This window comes from Cornus florida, unplaced genomic scaffold (genome assembly GCF_030987335.1).
Source record: "Cornus florida cultivar Cherokee Brave unplaced genomic scaffold, ASM3098733v1 CherokeeBrave_3.0.0_Hap2_Chr09, whole genome shotgun sequence".
Lineage (NCBI taxonomy): Eukaryota > Viridiplantae > Streptophyta > Magnoliopsida > Cornales > Cornaceae > Cornus > Cornus florida.
In genome coordinates this window covers 10,213,952-10,240,024 of record NW_026775579.1, presented here as the reverse complement: position 1 = coordinate 10,240,024, position 26,073 = coordinate 10,213,952, and the positions used below count along the sequence as shown (strand labels likewise).

At 32.2% G+C, this 26,073-nt stretch overlaps 1 protein-coding gene across 1 annotated transcript in view; it reads right to left on the bottom strand.

Moving 5' to 3' along the window:
- Positions 1–2,415, bottom strand: part of LOC132273538 (uncharacterized) — a 30,057-nt gene extending 27,642 nt beyond the window's left edge. Inside the window, exon 1 of the mRNA XM_059774498.1 lies at positions 1,952–2,415. Within this exon, the coding sequence (XP_059630481.1) occupies positions 1,952–2,180 (229 nt within the window). The 5' untranslated portion in view covers positions 2,181–2,415. The remainder of the gene's footprint in view (positions 1–1,951) is intronic.
- Positions 2,416–26,073: the final 23,658 nt, after the last annotated feature.

Below are 26,073 nucleotides of genomic sequence, written 5' to 3'. Positions count from 1 at the left end.
TCTTGTACACATCTCTAGATGTCATAATCAAACTAGATGAAGAGAACAGACCAGAAGGAAGAAATCTGAAATGAATGAAGAAAACAAAATAAACCAGAGAATGAGGATGGCAGGAAAAAGAGACTGGCCGGAATAACGTAAATGAACCGGAAAAGAAAAAGAAATGACCAGAAAAAAAAAAAAAATTAAAAAGAAAAAAAAAAAAAAAAGAAAAAGAAAAAAGAAGTAGAGGCAGAATATAATAGAAATCTGAACTAGTCAGACAAAATGAAACAGTCCAGAAAACAAAGAAGTGGTCAGAAACTGAACTGGTTGAAACTCAATGGCCGGAAACTGAACTGGCCGGGAAGAGAGAAGGAAAGAATAGAGAAGAAAAAACAATAATAATAAATAAGTTGTGTGAGGACCGGGTTTAATTTCCATTTTGCCCACATTTTTCGATTTACACGCATTGCATATCTTTATGTGTGGGGATGCGTGCCACAGGATTCAATTCCTTTTGGACATTTCTTCGAGTCACGGACTCTTAGAAATACATTTAGAGTCATCTTATTCATTTCAGGTTTGTGGGCTAGGGAGGTCCCCGTGCGAGCCCGGGTTGATTTTTGTGTTCGGGAATATTCCCGACATCATTTCTTATATTTTATCATATGTTTGGATACTTAGTTTTATTTATATAGCCTCTTGTTATACATTTATGCTTGTGCAGGGAAAAAGGGGACATTAATGTTCGTACTAGACCTATCCAACCTCCCTCTGAAACCTATGCTTTCTATAGCCAAATCAAATTCTTTCAAACATCTAAGTAACTGATAGATAAAGTAACTCTTGGAGAGGATCACATAACACCAAGCCCAACTAAAGAGGATCACATAACACCAAGCCCAAATAAAAGTTGATATAGACTGTAATAGCTCCTTTGAGAATCATGATTGGTAATGTGTAAGAGCAGGCTTTTGAATGCCTTTTTAATTCAATTATTAATTATCAAAAAATAAAAATAAAAATAAATAAAAAAAGAGCACGCTTGCTCCTCAAAATTACTGGTATTGCAAATCCTATTTATTACATGAATATGTGATCTCTCTCTCTCTCTCTCTCTCTCTCAACTCATTTGTTTCAAAAACTTTCTACTTCTGCATACCTTCTGTTTTTTATTGGCACACCTATTCCTTCTTTTCATTGTTCTTGCCTGAATCTCAACCAAACCAAACTCTTCTCTCCTGCATCTGTTGGGTAAACTTTCTAATTGGCAATCTAAACACCACATTTCAACCAAATTCTAATAAGCCCAAAATGCAAAAAAGGATTCAATCACTTGTGGACCCATTAGTTAATTTGACAATCCAGGAACTTTCTGCTAATTATTGTCACTAAGATCCAGTTCCTAGTCACCATCATGAGGTATTCCAGACCAGGGATATCATAAAGGGTACTTTTTTGGTTATATAACTTATATTAGTTTTACATCGAGCAGATCATCCATGCAATGAGTATTTGAGAAGTCAGAAATGTAATTGGTTTGTGCCCACAACACTATATTGCAAAAAGATTAAAACTTGTGAAACCAGTAAAGTATAGAACCTATAGATTGCAATTAAAAGTAGAAAGGTCATTATTATGCCCCGTCTGGCTGTTGAAAAACTAGTGGAAAACTAAATGAAAAGTGAAAATTTAATTTTCATACCAAAAAAAAAGTCAACTGAACAGTATTGCACAATATCTGACGAAGTGTATTGAACTCACTCAAGAACTAAAACATCTCAATATGTAATTGTTCCTTAAAGAAATAAAATTCTTCTCTCCTATCAGTTCTCTCAGCAACAAACAGGACCTCACATTGATAAAATCATCAACACTGATGCAGAACAACAGAATCCCAAAATTGAACAACATCCAAAAATTAAACTTGGAATCCAAAATCGTTGAAAATATGTATGTACGTACGTACCCGAAGAAGAAGAGGAATTAGAATTATTTTGATTCTTCTTTCCCATTGCTCTGACGACGAGCGATTGACGATATCCATATGGAACACTCCTCCACCTCAAAACCCTGATCTCAAAAGCAGCCATCTTTCTCAGATTCCATGAAATGGGTTTCTCAGGAGTCGAGCTACTTCTCGGCAAAAAGGGACTTCTACTGGTGGTGTTCTTCATATGTACGGCCCAGAGATCCATATCAATTCACAAATTGTGAGGATAATTTTTAGGATTTATTTGGTTCTCGCCAACGTTACGATCCCAACGATGAATATGGAAATATGAAGAAGGTAGGAGTAGACTTTTTCTTCCGGAAAATCTCTACTAATAAAAAAATTAAAATTAAAAATTAAAAATACAAAAGGAAGAAAGGCAAAGAGAGAGGAATATGCTTATTTTAAGCGAATGATGCATGCAGTTCTAGCACTGCAAGATGCGTGCAGGATACAAATCATCTGCTGTGTGATTTTCATAGTGGTTTTTTTTACAGTGAGCAATAAATGATTTTAGTTTGGTCACATTTTACTCTACTTAATTAGATTATAAGATTGTATTTGGCGATTATATCATTATTTATAATTAACATTTCACCACTATTTATAAGTAACATTACAAAAGTTTAAAAGTAATATCACATAGTCTAAAACGTAACATCACCATCATTTATAAATATCTTAACCCTCAAAAACAGTAATATTACTTTTAGATTTCTGTGATGTAACTTACAAATGACGGTAAAATGTAAAAATAATCTAAAAAGTAACATCATCACTATTTATAAATTTCAAAATCAAGGAATTGTATATTGTCATTAATTCTTTTTGTTAAAACAAGTAGTACTCCATTATTGAATTATTGTAGTTAATGCCTCTAAAAAAATTGTATTTTTTGAAAATGCAAGCACTATAAGTAATTTCATAAGTTGTTGAATATATGCTTAACTTGATTAATTTATTTATAGAAATGCTAAAAATTATTCTAAACCTGGTTGATTTCTTAATTTTATTTGAATTTTCTTAGTTGAGTGCTCAAAATAATGTCCAGTGTTAAAATTGCACAATTAGATCGATTTTTTCAATTGGGTGTCTAAAATTTAGGCAAAAACTTGAATTTGCTGAATTGGGTGTTACATATTTAGATGTATATATATTTTTACATTTCACTACTATTTATAAGTAATATCACAGAAGTCTAAAAGTAATATCACATAATCTAAAAAGTAATATTACCACGTTTTGACTTATGTGATGTTACTTATAAATGGTAGTGATGTTACTTTTTAGACTATGTGATATTACTTTTAGGCTTCTGTGATATTAATGGTGGTGATGTTACTTTTTAAATTTTGTGATATTACTTTTAAACTTCTGTTATGTTACTTATAAATGGTGGTGAAATATTACTTATAAATAGTGGTGCAATTGCCAAATACAGTCTTAGTGTCTATTAAGTGGAGTAAAAAATGACCAAACCAAGGCCACTTACCGCTCACTGTAAGAAATAGTATGGGAATCGCACAGCAGGTGATTTGCGCTCTTTCAAAATAGCCAAGTTTACTCCCGTTGCCGAATTTGACCGTAGACTAGAGCACGCAAGTTTTTTAGGTTTTTTGTTTTTTTTTTGGGCAAAATTGTAATATACTCCTGTGAGGTTTCACTAAATGAGCACAATACCTCATCTGATATAAAAAGGAGCAAATTAGTCTTTTCGACTATATTGTGATGCACATGATTCATATTTTTTTTATTAATCTCAAAAAATACTTTTGCATTCCTTTGAAAATGTTTTCTTTTTTTTCTTTCATTCTATTTCCTTTTTCCTTTCTTAATTAAATTAGCTAATCAAACTTAATTCATTCATTCAATCCCTAGACATGATGTTAATTCAATATTTCACATATTATACTTGTTAAATTTATTACAACTTTTAACTTATGCACAGCTCATTGCACATTTGGGTAATTAATTTATTCATTATTTTTTTTTAGGAAATTATAAATACAAAATAAAGTAAAGGACAAAGTCAATTACTATGAAAATTAGCAAAAATAGATGAAACAAAACTAAAATGAACTAATTAACCAAAAATAAGTAAAGAAAAGAAAAAGAAATAGAAAAACTGGAAAATCATTGCCACTTTCACCCTCTCTGTTAAGTTAATGTGCCCAGCGAGTAACAAAAATAAAGTGAAATTATACAATATGAGAAATAGGTTTTCATTTCATGATGATTTTTATTTCATGATAATTATCAATTTGAATATAATTCACTGGAAAATGTCATTTTACAAGAGAAAAACAAAATCTCATAAAAAATGATTATTTGCAGAGTACTTAATGACATATGTTTACAATATTCCCAACTAGATCTTTGATCTATCCTCATCTGTATGGTATAAAATTTGCAAAGGAATAGACCTTTTAGAGAAAGATGAGGCATAATATAAAACATAAGAAAAAGAAAAATAGGTACTCTTTTGAGAGTAGTGTCCAGCTTCATTTACAACCCAGATGAACAATTACACACTTAGTCAATTTATGACCATATAATGCATCAATTTATTTAGAGGGCTTTTAAGGTATTTTTTGTATTTTTACCTTTTCTAAAAAAGTTAATTATATGGGGTTGTTTGGTAAATGCACAATGATATTAGACGAAAAGTGGTCGAAAGTGAAATGCAGGGGGCAAGTTGCTTACTTTTGACACTGCAAGGACTGACTTGCTCACTTTCATACCACATAAGGGTATTATGCTCATTTGGTGAAACCTTACGGTTTTTTTTTTTGACGCTTTTGTCTTTTATTTTTCTTCTTTTATTGTGTTCAAGTAAATTGCATTACCCTAGCATTTTTTATCTAGTGTTTTCAATTCTCATCCACAAATATTTTTTTTAAAATAATTGTGGTTAGTTTTAGTAAAAATATACATATATGATCTATTTAGTTAATGAAGTAACTTCTATCCAAATGCACAAGTAGACTTTCCATTTTATCCTTCATTTTTCAATTATTACGAAAAATCAAATTTTCAACTTAAGCAATAGTAATTACTCACCCAAGATCCCCCAACCCATCGGTCTTCCTCGGGTTAATTGCACTAACACCCCCTTGAAATTTTGGTCAATATCATATAGATGCAAGTCAATGAAATTTGGAAAATAGTGCCCCCTAAAGTTTGGAAATCTTACAAAAACACCCACTCTTGACCATTGTATATATCGGAAGCACAAAAAAATAAAATTGACCTAAATGCTCTATGACTTATCAACAACCACATTTGAATCATTAAATTATAAATTTAATCACCTAAATAATTTTAATGGACTAATCTCTTTACACAGAATACCCATATTCTCTCTCTACTTACACACACACACACACACATATATACATATAAATTAATCCAAGCACCATCTCTCCTCCTCTATTAAATCCATTTACATTCAATCTCAAACCTAAATCAGTATGAGTGTGTGTGTGTGTGTGTGTGTGTATATATATTGTGAGGACCAATTTTCTTTTATTTTCCCAATTTTCTTTTTTCGACTTTTTCGGGTTTCGGGTCATGTGGGGCCGGGCTGGGTCAAGTGTTTGAGAAATTTTTTTCAACACTTTGAATTTATTATTTTGGGATATATTGAATATATATATTTCATTTAGGACACATTGGACGTCATATTTTATTTTGGGTCGATTGCGTTATTATTTTCTGAAATATTTTGATTTTGGGCCTTTTTGTGATTTTTGGAAATTAGCTAGGCTCACGGCAAATATTTATGTATGTATATATGTTGGAGGAGAGAGAAACATAAGATTTTCTCTCCCCCTTTTTCCTTTCCTTTTTCTGTTTTTTTTTTTTTTTTTTCCTTTTCTTTTTGGATCTTGGCTTCAAGAACCGGTTTCATCTCCTTCATGTTGGATTTTGCCAACACTGTAGAAGAGAGATACAATGGGGCCACTAAGGGCTCCAAAACCCTTATCTTTATTTTGAGTTCATAGCATTTTCAGGATTTTGGGGTGAGTTCGGATTTAGATTTTGAAGCGGCTGTAGGAGACTTTATTGTTCCACTCATCATCCTCTTCAGCCCTCCAAAGTTGTGGCTTAATTGGAGCATTTCGGTATTTTTGGGATTTTCATCTCAAATGAGGTAGGGGGTGTGTTGTAATGTGTGTTTTCTCAATGATAAAAACCACTCGTAATAGAATGAATCCTTGTAGGATAGGACTATGTTGAGGGTGTCGAATCTCAAGGACTGTGATGGATTGTCAAGTATAAAATTAATCCTAATTTAATTCAAGAGAAATATGATTTTGTTGTTTTCTATTTATAAATTGTAATAGAACTGAAAATAAACTAAATTAACAAAGGGTGAGATCAAAGTGAGAAGAACTTAGGGATTGACTTCACCGCTAGCCTCATAACATGGTCAATTGCTTCAGCTTATGGGGAAATTCAAACTTATGTATATTCGGGATCAAGTGGCTACAATCACACTTTAATTCAATTAAGAAGACATTTATGAATAAACACTAAACCATAACTCATCTTCGGTTGGCACGAATTGTCTACCTAACTATTCTAATCTAGGGTGCAATACAATTCATCTTCCCTAGATATGAATTATCAAAACATTCATCCATACATATTCAATTAAGCACCATTGCATAATCACTACTTAAACTGTTAAGAGAAGCCCTTAGCCACCAATCTCCCATAATAAAAATAGTTTGAATTTGATTAAAGCAAAATTAATTCTAAGACGAGATCAATTTCATCAAAAACCAATTATTTTCATTAAAACTCAATTGTTTAGTACAACTAAGTCAATTGCTCAAAACTATGCAATCAATATACATATAAAAATCTTTAAAGTTAAGAACAATCATATCATACTACTTGGACTAGGGTTACATCAATTCCCTAAGGAATGCTTTAGCTACTTATGGAGAGGAAGGATATCATCATTGTTGGTGTAAAAGCTATCTCCATGGACCGCCAATTGGAATATTCAATCTTCAAAACCTTAAAAGCCGTCACAAGGGAAGAGAACCAAGAGAGAGAAGAGAGTTGGGGGCGGGGGGGAGGAGAGAGATCGTCAATGTGTTTTCTTATCTTCTTTTATAATGGAGAACAAGTTATAATCCCATTTGGATGAGTTTTGCAGCTTTTGGGAACAATTGGGCCAAGAAAGAAATAAAGAAAAATGATTTTGCATAATTCCCGCAGCTTTTGGAAACTTTCAGGAGGTTTGTGCTCGAGCATAAAACTTTGTGCTCCAGCACAGTCTCAACACTTAGTTTTCTTTAAAAAAAAAAATTCTGAAGTTGTAATGCTATTTTGACACATTTAGAGTACGAATCTTGAAATTGCTATTAGAGATAAAAACATTGGGCTTCGAGTCTTCTTCCATAGCCCCCACTAAGTTTTCCCAATTTAGAGTTTTGAGTGAAAAGTTATGCACAAAATATTAAAGCAGGTCCAGAATTTCCCTCAGTGCTTAAGCTATGAGGGGTTGTGCTCAAGTTTTGGGAGCTGAATTTTTCGGAAGCGTCTTTTTCTTCAGCACTTAGTTTTTTTTCTTGAATTTTATGATTTGCGCTCGAGAACAAAAAGTTATGCTTGAGCTCTGGGAGCTGAATTTCATCAAATCTTCTCGATTGAGTCCTGAATCGATGTAAAAGGTCTGGAGCTTCTCCCAAAGCATCGGGAACATCGCCATAAGCTCTAAATACATGGAATTGTTCACATCTTTGGCTAAAGACCTACAAAATGTAAATAAACAAAAATAAACATAAGAACCAAGATAAAAGTAACACTAAGGCATTAACATATGCACATTTAAGGGCTCGAATATACAATATTCAGCGCTTATCATGTTGCGTATGTAAGATTATATTTATTTGACTTTTGTGGGGTTGAATGTGTTAAACATGCATATACGTGTGTGTGTATTTAGAATTTCATACATGGATTAAAAATACTAAAAAATAGGTTAATATAATGATTTGGGATATTAATTTATTTTCCTAATATATTATTTAATAGCATTGCTTAAAATTAATTTATAGTCAATATATTGAATTGATTTATTGTGATTACATATGCATGTTTTTATGAGTATTTCTTACATTGAGTAGAAATTCATAGGTGGTGTTTGGTTGTGGCTAAGTGATTGTTTTTTCAAACTTGGTTTCGAAAGCATTCTGTTATAATTACTTATGTTGCCTGGTAAGTCTTGTTTTTAAAAAATTACTTAAATGAGGAACTTGACATTATTATGATCGTATATTACCCTAATTGTTGTCATTGCATTATTGAGTATGTCATGATAACTTTGGACTTTAGGACATGATTTGTGTGTACAACATGAGCTTATGTGCGCTTGTGAAGTGTAATTTGATTATATATTGGTATATGCTTACCTTATGGAATTGGATGATGATTTTGGAATATTCTCGGAGATTGTTGTACCGTTTGATCTGTGATAACTAGGGCTTCGTACTAGCAGACGAGCTCAGGCTTTCCAACTTTATAATGGTCATTAGGTTTGTTCCCTGCGGTTTAGTTAACCAAAAATAAACATTATAGACGGTAGGTTATCGGCGATTTTATTCCGGAAAACCCACTTTTACCGATTTATGCAATGCGCATGATTAGGGGTGCGTGTGTATCGAGATATCCCTATCTCTTATTGATTTTGAATTTATTTTTAAATTAGCATCCATGTATAGTTGCAACTTGGCTTATTGTTGTTATTTTTAATTCTCGGTTTTGTTTCAAGTTAGCATCCATGTGTAGTTGTGACTTGAGTACTTATTTTATTTCATTTGTTATGTACATGCTTACTAGAAATGAAATGGATGTTGTATATTTGTTAAGGTTCACATATTAATTATGATGATGCCTTTAGGATTTTTCCCAGAATTAGACGTTACGGAGCGAGTCCCTTTGCATTGTTGACAGGGACTACTCTTGTGAGTCCAAAGGAACATATTTTGTGTATGTACCTAGCATATTTCCTACTGAGCATTGTAAACTCACCCCTCGTTGATTCCCCTTTCAAGTTGAAGCAAGACTATTGAGGATGATGCATCTTTTATTTGTTTTTGAGGGTGTAATTTGATGTAAATATATATTTGTTGCCATATTGTATGGTTTAATTTGAGCAATTAATGTAAAGAGACCACAAGGCCATTTTTATGTCAAAGTATATATTTTTCATCATCAATTTTACACTTGAATGTATTTCCATGCACATTCTTGTTCATGATCTCTATGCCATGATTTGTGTTTCCATGAGGGTTAGGGTGATCTTCACATTTAGTTCATTTTATTTTTAGCTACCAAGGAGGTGTCAATAACCTTTGGCACTTTTCTTTTTGGGTTGTTGCATTTTCTAGGGTTTTGAGCTTGAGCATTTTTCTCAATGTTCGAGCATTTTTTCTTAGGAGCTTGAGCACTGGCTCTATCAGCTTGAGCTCTCATTTTTCAAGAAATCCATCATTGTATCTTCATTTATGCTTGAGCATTTTTCTTAGAACTCGAGCATGTTTTGTAGAGCTCGAGCTTTCATCAAAATACTTCACATATTGTTTCTCTTTCTTCAAATGGTTATATCTCTTTCATTTTAAATCCAAAGTAGGTCATTCTTGATCCTAAATTAAAGGGTTTTGAGCTAGATTTCCAATGGTGCATACCCCATACACCATATTTTTCATGAAATGACCATTTTGCCCTTGGTTTTCGCATTATGACCGTTTGACATTAGCTTCCATATTGTAGCCCCGGTTCTCGGGTACGGTTCGGATCTACTTGGTTAATACACCGGATTATGGGATTTGGGGAGTTAAACATATATACATACCACTCATAAGTATCTATGTATACACACACCCACACACACACACACACAATTAACCCATGTTCCCCAAATGGGAGTTAAGAGTTTGTGTTCTGCTAAGAATATATTGTTGGTATCTTTCCTCCCGAAATGGAAGGTTGAGAGTTCAGGTTCCATTAAGAATATATTATTGGTAATGTAAGTGTTTGCTTTAAATCCCAAAAATAAAAATAAAAAATAAATAAATTATAACACTTGTGCTGGGTACGTAGCCCATAGCATAAGAAAATAATAATATAGTGGAAGCAATTTTGTAATTTAATAACAATAATTTTCTTGAGCCAAACAGGATCGTCTCAATTAGTTTTAACAAATCATTATTTATCATCAATTACCGAAGAAGGTTCGATCAACATATTTTTATGACAATTGAATAATTGCTTACCACTGATAATCGATTGATTGCTAGATTTGAAGTCCACAATCTCCTTAATCTCCAATGACCTGTGGTACTTTTCGGATATTCAATTCTATTTTTGGTTTAGAATCCTCAAGTGGTGAGAAGTGTGGGCTTCAGATCTCCCTCTAAATTGTGTGTAGAGAATTTAATATGTTAATAACATATCTCTCTTTTAATTGATTAATCTTCTTAATTGTATAAAGGATTTGATGTATTTCTTTTTCTAGAATATAATTATGAGCATATGGAATTATGCTACCACCTCCTTTTATATAAGGTAGAGTCCCAAAAAATTACAGCTCCTTTTCTAATACAAATTCACCTTTGGAATTACCATTTGCATTCCAGGTTGAACTAGGAGTGGGATTTGATAGGCTTATCCTTATTCAAGGCTTCAATAGAGTATTATAATAGCCTGTTAACTCCTTAGCCTAATAGAATAGCTTTTATTAATTATTTCTTATTTCACTAAAAGGAAATAACTGCACTTAAGGATACAATTGATTATTATTAATTATAATCTAGCCCCAATAGTTAGTTAATGCCATAAATCAACCCCTTCACAATAATTAGTTATTTGGATAAATATTACCATAAATTAAATGTACTAATTAATTCATATTTGGTCACCTGCATTTATCTGTTTCATTTCATATATTTAATAAATTAATATTAAAAAGATAATTGGCCAGATTTTTGTAATCAAATAAACCTAGCCAAAATAATTTTTCACATGGATTCCATTTTGATAAAATACGTTATGACTTGAATGTCAAAGTAAATACTTGATTAATTATTTACTTAAAAATAGTTGATTTGTCTGACCTGAATGTCACTCCAAGTATATGAAAGTAAATAATTAATATAACCCTAATCATTATAGTTCTTAGGAGTTAACTTACAGTAGTAAGTGATAAGGAAAACTACTCATGGTGGTGCAAGTAGTTTTCTACTTATCATCGACTTGTTCTGCCATGACAAGCATGACGATATACTAGTAGTAGTCTACTAGGTTTTCAACATAGTCAACTAGTAGTAGTCTACTTGGTTCTTAACCCAGCCAACTACTTCCTCCTGGATACATCTTTTTCCTCTAAACCCCTCTATAAATCATTCCAACCTTCATCATTTAGGGTCCTAATCATGCATACTAAGTCCCAATTGATCCCAATTAATTATTTAAAACTTTTAGGCATAATTACCACAAATAAAAAAATCATACATTAAATCACAAGTTCATACAAAACATATACACATATATTCTTCTTCTTTTTATTATTTTTATTTATTTTTATCCGTTTTAACATGCAAACAGATTCATTAATCTTGTTTAATCATCCTAAAGCCATCCTAGGCATGTACTGAACACTGGATAAAAGGAGAGGAGTAGAATATTGAACTTGCCTTATGGGTTTCAGATCAAAACCCAATCTCCTTCCTTCTCCGGCTTCCTTACTTAGCCACCATTGAAGGACCTTGAAACCCTAGCCTCCATTTCTTCTTTTCAATCCTTTATGTTTGAGCTTTTGGCCTTCCACCTTGAAGACAAAAGCTCCATCTCTACAACACCTTTGCCCAGTTTCCCTCTTTGCTTCCATTTGCTTTGGATTCTAGAGGAACAATCCTCTAGTGAGGTAGGGGTTGTCCTATGTTTATCCTCTTGTAGTATCTTACATTATTTGTTGATAATATACTGTTACCTAAGTATAGACTCTAGAGGGGGGTGAATAGAGTCTATGGCAAACAATAGCCGATTTTTTATTTTGCAAATTTTACTAAAAACCTTATAACAATTATGCAATAATTAATATATAGACATAAGCAATTAATAGCATATATGTAAAGGAGATAAGGTAAGAGAGATTTGCAAACATTCACACGGCGATTTTAGCGAGGTTCAGAAACTCCTACTCCACGGCTCGAGACCCCTCTTGAGACATCCTAGTCCACTAGTGCACCTCCTTATGAGTGGAGAACAAACCTTGGCTTGAAGCAACACCTTGCTTCTCCTTACTAAGTGACAACCTCTCTTAGTCTTCCTTTGGGCCAAACTAGCCTTTATAATATCCTTGTTAAGAGACAAACTCTCTTAGTCTTCCTTTGGGTCACACCAACCCTTACAAATTAAAACTAGCTTGCTTCTTCTTCCTTAGGCCACACCAGCCCTTATAAATGATTGAAAATCAGAATTTCAGTGCACAATAATCTCTCATAAATTTGAAATACAAAGTTTAGCTCACAACTAGAGTATATATGAATGTATTGAAGCTCAATACTCTATGAATGATATGGGATGTATGAATACAAGAACAAAAGCTCTTTGGATGCTAGATGATGTTCCTCTTGGGTAGCAATAGTAAATCCCGAAGTCTTTAGCTTTATTTATAGAGTTCTGATGCAACTATTCAAAAATATAGCTGTTGTGCATGGAGCTCGAGGAAAAATAGCCGTTCAAATTCAAATTGGACTTATATTGATCGGCTGAAATGAAATAAGGTCTGCCAAAGGCCTCATTTCGGTCGTCTGAAATGGCAAACCGATCTGCCGGTTGTGCCTCTCGAATTGTCATGGCTACTGCCTAGTAACCGGTCGTCCGGTTCAATTTACCTATATATTTCGGTCTGCTGAAATGAAACTGCTGCTTCAGAAGTTAATACAGTTTTTCTACAGGACATCTGCACATACCTTATGTGATACCCCTCGGATCCAAGACACGGGTTGATCAGGCCCATGCCCAAACCCGAGGGAATATCAAACAATTAATATTTTAAAACGAACACAGATACAAAAAGAAATTTAAATAATGAAACCAAAAGAAATATTAAAAATAAAATCCTCCAAATGATAATGAATAATAGAATCCAATTCTCCAAAACCTCCAAGAGTACAACTCGGGAATCCATCTAGTGGACCCCTAAATCAAATCCCAACTGAACATAGAATAATTGGAAATAAAACCAAATCTAAAATATGGAATGAAACCCTACGTCGTCGGTAGAGTGAATGATAGTCGCTGCTCAGCACGATCAAGCCTAAGACTGGAACCGTCCGATACCTAAAAAATATAAGAGTGGGTCAGGCCCACGAACAAGTTCTAATCTAACTACAATCTATACAGTGACCCGATACACAGATACACCCTAGATATCTCACAATCTCTATTTAGTCCATAAATACATATATATCCACACTAAAGGACATTCACTAGACTACGAAGGGGTCTCAACCTGAATAGAAGGTAACATGCGAAAACACATCCAAAGGTGGGCGTGAATACTTAGACCTAACAGGGTACACCTCAACCTATCATAGCCAGCTACACATCCACTGCATATACGCACCCTAACCAATGAGCCTGAGACTCAAGCTCATCTTGTGGTACCATAACCATATATCTAAAATCCGTCCAAAACCAGAGTATGTCATTCAATTATTCATTGAGCTGACATATAATTCATAATCCAGTCAGTTACTCAACTTATTCAGTTGATATGACTTAACTATAACTAACTAATCCATGAAGTCATTCAACTTAGTCAGTTGATCTGACTTAAATTCAATTAAGATTCAATATTTTACAATCCATTCATTTAACCCGATAGGTTAGGTCTTAGCGTTTTGAGCTAAACCATCCTTGGTTGCCACCGTTCTATACCGGTGCATACAATCCTCAATATCCATATAAATTTCAATACATAAATAATAGTTTAGCAATTTACAATCCAAAACCATTATCTAAGTAATTGCAGAAGAGTGTTTAATATTTCAGCAATTAAAATCCAAGCGTTAATCCATGTAATTGCAGAAAAAGGTTTAACATTTCAATAATTCGCATCAAGAGCATGCATAGATTAATTCTAATAAATAAATGACCCTATCATGCATTTAAAATAAGTTTTATAATCATACTATATCCCATTAAATTGCTAAAATTAAACCAAGCAATTTATTTCCTTCCATCTGTTAACAGCATAACAAATAGTTTAATTTTATACTGTTCGTCCCATTAACTTAGAGGTAAATCTCAATCAATTAGAGGTCTTAATAACACCCAAAATTAACTACTTAACCCCTCTGTGAAGTCCCAGAATTAATCAAAATAGTTCAACCCTCAAACAGTCTTAATACAACGCGTCAAAAAATTTTAGAAAAGGCAAAATTGAGAGAGCCTGCTGCATAAACCTGGGAGCAGCCTCTTTTGTGCTTGGAGCTGGCTCCATGCATCTTGGAGCCAGCTCTAAGAGTGTGGGAGCTAGCTCCCACTTCCAGGGAGCCGGCTCTCTCTTCCTCTGAGAGCCTCCAGTTCAGTTTCGCTTTGTTTCAGCCCATCTGCTCCGTCTCCGGCCATTCCAACCTTACTGTTCTTCCTCTAAATTGGACTTAAGGGTCTTAAATCTCATCCAGTATTAGTCCAGACCTTGGTTTATAACAGTAAGACTTAATACAAAGATTAAAACTGTGGTGACTTTTTATGCTAAAAACAGATGATGAAACCATACATGCAAGAATTGCTTTAGATAAATTTCCATAGACTACAGATAATCAATTTAACACATAATAATCATGTATGGTTCAATTAATGTCCAATTAATCTCCCAGCGACTATCTAGGTGCACAGAACACAAGCCAACGGAAAAGAGGAAGAAAAGAACTTACCTGTGATTTCAGTAACGATATCTCGGTGTTGTCTCTAAGTTTCTGGCAATACTGAACACCGTTAAGCCTCCTACTACTCCAGCTCTTCCCTTCTCCTAGGTCCGACCTTTAAGCAGTAGCCAAAACTCTCACCGAACGTGCTCTGTTTTCTCAAAACCTCTCTCTGTTTCTCTCTGTAGCTTTGGTTCGTGAATAGGGTTTTGTTTTTAACCCTAGCAGACGTACTGTTCTATAAATAAAGGTTAAACAAACCCTAATCCATGTATAATTAGAGACAAAACCCTAACTAAATCCTAGTCGGCCCATAAAACAACCTAAGTTATAATATATGCCAGATACATATACGTGACGTCTCAAAGAAAACCCTAAATAATTAACGTATTTAAAATACCCATTTAACTTATTTACATAATTAAACCATTATAATAAAACAATTAAGGACACATAATAAATAAAAATAATTTACCAATTAAATCAAATAATTCAATTAAATCAAATAATGCAATTAAATCAAATAATCCAAATAATTCAAATAACCAAGCAACAAAACAATTAAATAATTAAAAATACAATAAAATACTTAATTAAAATACCAGGACTATCCTTTTAAAATTAGGGGTATTACACCTTATTTCCATTTTAAACATTTAAGTAAATGTCTTTACAGTATTTATATGTCCATTTACTTTAAGTTTACAAAGTAAATAAGGAAGTATCTCCTATTTGGATTTAATAAAAAATATAAAAAAATTGAAATTACACTAAATCAAAATGTAAAAATTCAATTTTAGTACAAATTTGGATTTCCAACAGTTTTGGTAAAAATGAATCCGTATATAGACCAATGTAGACTTGGTCATAAATTCTGATAAAATCAGTTTAGGCTATTTGAAATGTAAGGAGTTATTACCGGAAAAAATTATTTTGAAATAATCATTATTTCAAAAATCCATTTTTCACACTTAGTCAAAAACACAGTTTTTCATAATGCGTATTCTGGGGTCTTAATCCGTTACTAACTCATGGTAATGAAGGTTTCATATGCCTTAATCATTGACCAATATGAATCATGTGATTGATGTGCATGGTCTTAGTATTTCTAGCACAAGTGATGAGTTCTTTCAAAGCTTAAACAAGTTTGAATTAACTCATTCTTTAGTAATGACTTTATGTGAAAATATATATGTGATTGATGTGTATAGTCTATTGCTAATAGATATAGAAACATATGAATGATGATATGATATGCATGGTCCTATAGAGATAAGCTTCAAATGGATTAATAAATACTTTGACATTGAATCCTAAACACTCACCATCCTATCTACCCTTTTCTTCAAGATTTGTCCGTGATCTTTAGGATTTTAGGTAGTCTTGCTTTCTTCCTTACTTTGAGTTGCTTTCTTGCTCATTGTAGTCCAAACTATCGTTGGATGGACTTTTCATTTCGTTCTTTGCAACTTCATGTCTTCTTTGTATCCATTATTTTTCTTAGTTTTGATCTTGAGTAATGGAATACTTGGAATGGTCTTTATGATCTTTATTGAGGTTCTTCTTTGAATATAAATCATTTATAACACTCAATGTAAACATTAGTCCTTAAACACCATTAATGGTTTGTTATCATCAAAATCTCTAGATTGTCCTTAGATGGAGTCCTTATGGTCAACAATCTCCCCCTTTTTGATGATGACAAAACATTAATGTGTTCATAAGCAAGTAGAGTAGCATTTGAAAAATGCTCCCCCTATCAAAGTGCATTCAATGAACATAATGTTATAAAATAGCATGTTTGTACATTTTTCATGAATTTTAGACATTAACATGCATATAAGATCATTTTTCTTTTCAAGAGATTTCTACAAATCTCCCCATATCAATATGCTTCTATCAAAAGATATATATATATCGTTCATTTGACATGTAAGAAAAAGTATGATAACATAATGATATATAACATGAAGTATTTAATCCCAATAACTAAAGGCATATTTCTTCCTTTATTAATTCTTTTATCCTATGATATGAAACAACATATCATTTCACACATCACACTTTTCTCCCCTTTTGTCGTCCCAAAAAGGTGGAAGACCTATATAACTTCATTTAGCATAGATCATTTAGCATAGTGAAGTAATGGTTATCATGAAATGGTAATATATAAGCAATTATATCATAAGATACCAATTTCATTGATAGCATGAGTTCAATAGATCATTAAGATATAAACTATATATGAAACTTAAACTCAATTAGACAAAAAGTATACATAATAAGGCATAACAAAAATAAAAATGAAGCATGGATTAGAATAAGCCAAAAGGCAAAAACCTTTGTAGAGGCAAATTTAAGAACTTAAGTATGCTTCAATCCTAATTTATTTTCCCATTTGATGTCTTCAAGAATGAGGAAAAATTTTCAAAGTCATGATCGCTCATAAGAAATGAATATAATGACCAAAAAGTCATTTTAAGGCATGTTTGACAATATACAAGATAAGTCTATTAAGCTACGCAAATCATGCAATATTCCTTCATAAGAGATTACCAATAATCTCCCCCTATGAGAGTGTTTTCATTTACATCATATATCGTTTAATGGATACACCTCATTAAAAGCAATAATATATAAATTAAGTCTTTTATACCAAAAGATCCTCTTTTACAAGCATATGGTTAAATGATAAAAATCACATGTGGCATACAAAACATAAAACATATGCAAGTAGTGTCACTATTCTAATTATATGCAATGAATTTTCAATTATGCAAAATTATATTTTCTTGGACATGTATGATTAGAAATAATTGGCTACATGATTGTACATGTGAATAAGCTCAATATTTCTCTTATACATATTTCTCAAGAGATGATGTCAAGATATCTCATGAAGTGTATAGAATGAGGTTTTGATATCAAAATGTCTTTTATAAGAGATGTGGTGAGATTGGCTACATGATTCTTCATGTCAATGAACTCAATATCTCTTTTAAACACATTCTTTAAAAAATGATGTAGAAACATCACATGAAATTTTAAAGTGCTGAAAATGGATATATTAAATAAATTAGCACTTGTGATATCTCATTAGTCATCTAGGCTAGAACAAAGTGTTCTTTGAATAATATAATCCCAAGACTAAAGTATTAAATAGATATATGAAATTTAATTTTCATTACACTTGGGGGGTTTTAAACCTTAGAAGAATTCAAGTTTGTTCATCATGCTAATTTCAATTCATTTTGCATGCTAATGGTAAACTTATTTGCACAAATCATAAATGTTGATTCAAGGATAGTATATAAGTGCAATCAACATATTTTTATTAATGGTTTTGAAAACACATATATATCAATTTTTATCAAAAACCATTAATCTTGAGAAAATCACTAAGCCTTTTAAAGAGAGCTCTATGAGCTTATTTTAATCACATAAGGTCATAGATCATTTTAAACATATTGTTCAAAATTTTATACATTTCAAATCTGGGTGATTTTTCTTCATAGTCTTTTAGATATAAAGTCAATAAGTCAGGCATTTGATAAAAATTATTTCATGCAAAAACATGTAGCATTCTTATTGCTTTAATTCAAAGTTATATATGCACAAAGACATATACACAAGGCATTTTATTGGTTGAACTCTTGGAAATATATTCTAGCTTAATTACTAATAGTGACCCATAATGCATATCATGATGCCCTTTTTTTTTAAAAAAAATTTGACCCTTTAAAAAAATTGGTGCTTCACACGCATCCCTAAAGCAACTTCTTTTTGCTTATTACGGTAGACCAGATTAGTTTTTAGAACTACTGAAATAGTTATTTCGGTCGTCCGAATCTAGTATCAGTCGACCAATTTATGCAAGAATGTAAAACCAGTAAAGTTTCCTCATTGAAATAGAACTTTACTTTCCATATTTGATCCAATTATCTTCAAGTTCAAATAATTTCATTTTATGTGCAAGTGATGCCAAAAGAATGTAAATGAAGCATTGAAAATCACAAAGGCACATAAATGACTTTCTAGATATAGCTACTGTAAAATAAATCCAAATGAAGTAGCTTTTGGATTTTATTTGATGGCATGCAATTTCCAAATACCTTTCATAAATTTAGTCTTAGAAGTTCCTTAACTAAAATTTATAAAACGATTGATAACAAGTTCATGCCAGCATGTCTAAGTCATCTAATCCAAGACAAGCTACTTTAACAAAGATATTTTTGCAATAAGTAGCATTCATGTCAAGATCACCAACCATAGTAATTATAACATGACTAGATATATAAATGATAATATAGTCCTTATCACATAACATAATTAAGTCACATTTAAGAATAACAAATAAAAAACACATTTGTGACGAGGAGGGTATATTTACCGAAGCAATTGATTTCATTAGCTTTGGCACGGTTTCTCTATGTAGTGCATACTTCATTCTTTTGTGAGATAGAAGTAGTCTTGGTTTGATTCTCCTTATGTGCTTGAACCTTCCATAGTTGAATTCACTTGTTCTTGATTGAAGGGGTCTTTAACCTACAAACTATACTCAAGAGGAATTCTTTGGTACCCCATTCTTTTAGGGTCCTTGTGAGTTAGTACACATTGTGAAGGTTCCTTTGGGACATAATCAATACAAGGCATAAATGTAGTACTCTCTTTAATTAACATGCTTCAAACAAAAATATAATTTTAAATGTGTTTAGCATGCTAGTGCATTTGTCATTTCAATAAGTATATATGCTTATGGCTATATATAACCCAATGAACTAATATGAAATGAGTAATAATTGAATGGAAAACATAATTTCATATATGGATCATAATGTAATTCCATGTGCATTATATAATTAAATTTAAGAGATAACAATGAGATTCTTTCTAGGTGGGCAGAAATGAATAAAGTGCCAATTTTAGAGATCCTTAAGAATTCAATAATTTGGAGTAAGAACTTTTCTTTTCAAAATTAAAATTTCATTTTCGAAGAGTGTTAGCTTGTTGGAAAGTAGTGCTTCTCTTGAGAACTACATTTTTCAAACCAATTTTATCTAATTCTAAGTGTAGCATGCCAAATGCAATTCCAAGATTGTAATGCATAGATAAAATTATTTAAATCAATAAAACATGCATTAAAAATAATTTTCATAAACGATGAGTACTTGTAGAATGAATATAAGAATTCCATAATGAATAATATATTATTATTGTCTTTATTTCTCTAGTGTAATTCATTCAAGGACTCCTCAAATGTGATAATCAAAGGCTTGAGGATTTATTTTGGTTTAGCAACAATTTATTGATCATACATGATTCTAACATGCTAAAAGAGTCAAGCAATAAAAAGTTCCTATGAAGTATAATAATTACCATACTTTTGTAGTTTTTCCCAATAGTAATGCTCCTTTGCTTTAAAAATGAAGAATGTGGAAAATTTCTTACATCATATGTTGAACAACTATTATCAAGAAGCCATTTCTCCTTAGATGATGAAGATTCCTTCAAGCAACCCTACAAGGTAAGCTTAGGAAATCTTTGTTTGGTACCCAAATTTTCTTGGGTCCATAAGAGTTAGGCAATAGCACAAAAGTTCATTTTGGAACCCAAATCTTCTTGATCATAGTCTTCTTTCTAAATGGACAATTGTGAATTTTGTGTCCTAACTTTTTACAATAATCGCATTTAGAGTGATGAAAAGAACTTTTGACAAAGGAATCATTTGAACACTTTTTCTTTTTCATTAAATATGCATCTTTAATATTATGATCATATCCTATCTCATTTTTGAAAGAGACATTTCTTTGATCACCAAGCATAGTATTCAAGTTCTTTTTTCCTTTGGTGAAATTTGCTAAAAGTCATTTTGATCATCAATGACTTCCTTTGAAAAAATATTTCCGGAAACACAATCCATTGATGGTAATTCTTTAGATAGTTTATTATCATTTTCCTTTTTCAAAGACTCATTTTCAATTTGAATATTTTCTAATTCTTGCACAAGATAATGATTTTCCTTTTTAAGAGAAGCACATTTCACAAGCATTTTTTCTAGCAGACCATGTAATTGTTTAAATGCTTTATGTAAGTCATTATGCTCATCAACTAACTCATTATAGGAAGTATTTAAATCAAAAGAATCATGGTTGGAATTTACCTCATCTTTGCTGGCAATGAGACAAAGAGCAAAATCTTTATGATAATCAACTAAATATTTGATGTCATTTACTTCTTTGCTAGAAGCTTGGAGAGTTTCATTCTTCCTTTGAATTGCTTCAATTTCTTTACTATAAGAAGATGAGTAAGTTTTAGCAAGATCATTCACATGATTAGTAATGTTAATAGAACTAAAATTTATCTCATTATTTGAACCATTGTCATTCATGCTACAAGATTATTTTCATTGATAAACATGCATAAATTTGATTCCTTAATAGTACAAGTACTGACATGGAACATCTCAAGTGAGTCCCAAATTTCTTTTGCCGTTTTACAATTAGCAATTCTATTGAACTCATTTTTGTTCAATGCACAATAAAGATTATTTATGGCTTTAGCATTGCATTGAATTAATCTATGGTCATTTTTACTTCTTTCATGGGAATGAATGGTCCACTAACTATGACAAGCCAAATTCGATGGTTTATGGATTGAAGAAAGTCTATCATTATACTTTTCCAATAGTTATAGTTGGTTCCATAAAAATTTGGATATCTATCAATACATTGTCCTTCTAGGTGTGTGAATATGCCATTGTTGGTCATGATCATACTCTAAGACAATTAAGTTTTTTTAATTAGAGTTAGACTCTGATACCAATTTTTGCCAAACTATAGACTCTAGAGGGGGGTGAATAGAGTCTATGACAAACAATGACCAATTTTTCATTTTGCAAATTTTACTAAAAACCTTCTAACAATTATGCAATAATTAATATATAGACATAAGCAATTAATAGCATAAATGTAAAGGAGATAAGGGAAGAGAGATTTGCAAACATTCACATGGTGATTTTAGCAAGGTTCGAAAACTCTTACTCTTTGGCTCAAGACCCTTTTTGAGACTTCCCAATCCACTAGTGCACCTCCTTACAGGTGGAGAGCAAAGCTTGGCTTGAAGCAACACCTTGCTTCTCCTTATTAAGAGACAACCTTTCTTAGTCTTCCTTTGGGCCAAACCAGCCCTTATAATATCCTTGCTAAGAGGTAACCTCTCTTAGTCTTCCTTTGGGTCATACCAACCCTTACAAATTGAAGCTAACTTGTTTCTTCTTCCTTGGGCCATACTAGCCCTTACATATGATTGAAGATCAAAATTCCAGTACACAATAATCTCTCACAGATTTGAAGTACAAAGTTTAGCTCACAACTAGAGTACATTTGAATATATTGAAGCTTAATTATTTGTGAATGATATAGGATGTATGAATACAAGAAAAAAAGCTCTTTGGATGCTAGATGATGTTCCTCTTGGGTAGCAACCCTAAATCTCGAAGTCCCCAGCTTTATTTATAGAGTTCTAATGCAATGTTCAAAAATATAGTTGTTTGTATGGAGCTCGAGGAAAAATAGCCGTTCAAATTCAAACTGGACTTACATCGATCGACCAAAATGAAATAAGGTCTGCCAAATGCCTCATTTCGGTCATCCAAAATGGCAAACTGGTCTGCCAGTTGTGCCTTTCGAATTGTCATGGCTACTGCCCAGTAACCGGTCATCCGGTTCAATTTGCCTATGCATTTTGGTCTGTCGAAATGAAACTGCTGCTTCAGAAGTTGATACAGTTTTTCTACAGGACATCTACACATACCTTAGTTTCATTTTAAACATTTAAGTAAATGTTTTATATGTCCATTTATTTTAAGTTTATAATGTAAATAAGGAAGTATCCCTCATTTGGATTTAATAAAAAATATAAGAAAATTAAAATCCTATTAAATCAAAATGTAAAAATTCAATTTTAGTACAAATTTGGATTTCCGACAGTTTTGGTAAAAATGAATTCGCATGTAAACCAATGTAGACTTGGTCATAAATTCGGATAAAATTAGTTTAGGTTATATGAAGTGTAAGGAGTTATTAGCGGGAAAAATTATTATTTCAAAAATCCATTTTTCACATTTAGCCTAAAAAACATTTTTTTATGACGCGCATTCTGGGGTCTTAAAGTCCGTTACTAACTCATGGTAATGAAGGCTTCATATGCCTTAATCGTTGATTAATATGAATCATGTAATTGATATGCATGGTTTTAGCATTTCTAGCACAAGTGATGAGTTCTTTCAAAGTTGAAGCAAGCTTGAACTAACTCATTCTTTAACAATAACTTTATGTGAAAATATATATGTGATGAGGTGCATAGTCTATTGCTAATGATATAGGAACATATGAATGATGATATGATATGCATGGTCCTATAGAGATGAACTTCAAATGGATTCATAAAAACTTTGACATTGAATCCTAAACACTCACCATCCTATCTATCCCTTTCTTCAAGCTTTGTCCATGATCTTTAGGATTTTAGGTAGTTTTGCTTTCTTCCTTCCTTTGAGTTATTTTCTTACTCATTGTAGTTCAAGCTATCTTTGGGTAGACTTTGTATTTCGTTCTTTGCAACTTCATGTCTTCTTTGTATCCATTATTTTTCTTAGATGTGATCTTGAGTAATGGAATTCTTAGAATTGTCTTTATGATCTTTATTGAGGTTCTTCTTTGAATGTAAATCATCTATAACACTCAATGTAAACATTAGTCCTTAAACACCATTAATGGTTTGTTATCATAAAAAACTCTAGAATGTCCTTAGATGGAGTCCTTAAGGTCAACATATACATTGTATGAATGTTTTTCTTAATTTCTAGGGTTGTATCTAGATGTGTATGACATGAAATTGACTTAGGGTTTTACATTATTTAAGGATTGTGGATGACCTTTGCATTATACTAATCTTGTTTCATTTAATGATGATTTGAAATCTTGTGATTTAGTTAGTGTAACTTTTGAGATTTTATTTAATTATTGCCAATGAATTAATTGAGTAATTAACACTATATTATTATTAAATTCATGGATTTGAAATTCATTTCATACTAGCTTGAATGGATTTCATATATTGATAATGTTATAGTAACTTGACATTGTGTATGCCATTATAGCTTGAGGACTTAGGGCATATCTTGTGTGTAGTTCAAAAATTAAATGTATATGTAAGGTGACTGCATGCATTATATAACTATTTGATAGTTGTAACTTACTTAATTGATTTTGGAAATACTTGGGGCAAAGAAAACGTGACATGGCCCTAGTATGGGAGGTACGAGTTCTCCCAAAAATATAGTGCGCACTTAGGTGGTTCCTTATGGGTTAAAAGCCTCAAATAGCTAATTGTCTTGCATTATGAGTTTATGGCCGGACACTGCTCCTAAGTTTTCCACATTATTGATTTTGCGTTCAATTTACAAGTTGAAATAACCTAGGATTGTAACTTGTTGTATCTTATGGATTATTACCATTGTAATTGATTGTTTTACCATTGTGGATTGCTTTTAATTTGCTTCAAATATAGCTTAGGTTGATCCTTTAGCTTCCCCATTGAAACTAGACATTAGGAGGCATGATCCACATGTGTTTGATTTATATTACGTTGCAAAGAGCTGTTGAAACTTTAGGGTACGCATACGCTTCATCCAACGAAGTAACTTGTTTACTCACCCTAGTTGAATTTGGTTTTTCAGGAAATGAGACCTTGTTTTTGGATGCTCACCATCCTTAACTTGGCTTGGTTGCATTTAGATAACTTTTTTGTACATTTGACATGCAAGTGTTAACATGTTTTAACTAGTTTTGTTGTTGTAATTGTCTAACTTGTTTAGAAGTATAACTTTCTTCCTTTTGGGCATGTAATGTAAACTTAAATGTCTTATTTTGATTATACTTCAACATGTATGTAATGAGCCCAAGTGTCAATCTCTTTTGATGAATTGAAAGCATGTTTAATTTCAGCCAGTTTTTGTTTCCACGACCTATTTAATCTCAGGGGCATTTTGGGCATTTTAGGTTGCATATTATTTTTTGGTTCGGACCATGGTTGGTTAGAAAAACTCATTTTTGGTGGGGTTTTTTTCATAAACTTTTTCCAAAAAATTTTGTTTTCGCTTCGATAAACAAGTGTTTTCCAAAACTTCACAGTCGTAGCCAGCCCCATCATGATCGGTCGCAAATTCTGCGATCGGTCGCAGATGGTTGTGATCGATCGTGGGGTACCTTTTTGGTCACTTTTCATTGTTCGTAAACTTTGCGATCGGTCATAAAGGTTGCGATCGATCGCATTGGGCACTTATTCCTTTTAAAATTTGAGATTTGGCTATTGCCCATTAATCGTAGACTTCTGCGATTGGTCGCACCATCTGCAATCGATCGCAACTGTACACTCCTTTATTATTATTTTTTGTTATTTTTTTCAAAACTTCGAAAATTTATAACTTATTCGTTTCAACTCCAAATCAAGTGATTTTTGAGTCTAAATTTATTAATTTTTCGTTGTCTATCCAATGGTATACACGGCAGTATCCATTTCAGTTTAAAAAGACCATTTTATCCCTAGTAGTTCACTTTGTCCGTTTTAAAAACATAGCTTCTGCAATTATTTCCTTTGAGTTCCGTGACTTCTCGGGAAGTCACATTGTCGTCTTAGGGATGGTGTCCATCCCTAGAGACTCCATTTCTTTCATTGTTTCCGTATTGGGATTCGTTATCAGATTAGTTTCGAGTTACTCGTTAACGCACCAGATTCTTCGAAATTCAAGCCATCACATATGCATGGTATTTATTGGATATAATTGTCAATTAGTTTGATGGGTGGTTATGGATTAGTCTTGATAGGTTGTTATACACCTTAGTTTACTTGTAGTTAGGTAGACAATTTATACTTGATTTTGATAGTCTATGCTTATTATTGCAATTTGCATTATCCTTTTGATTCATGTGTGCTTGTAGCCACAATTTGAGTATAATAAGTTTTCTTCATTAATTGAAGACTCTTGGTTTAGTTGCATGTACTTAGTGGTGAATTCCATGCTCTAAGCCCCCCCTTCCTACCTTTAAACCTTATTTACTTTGTGTCAATTTAATTTTCATGTTC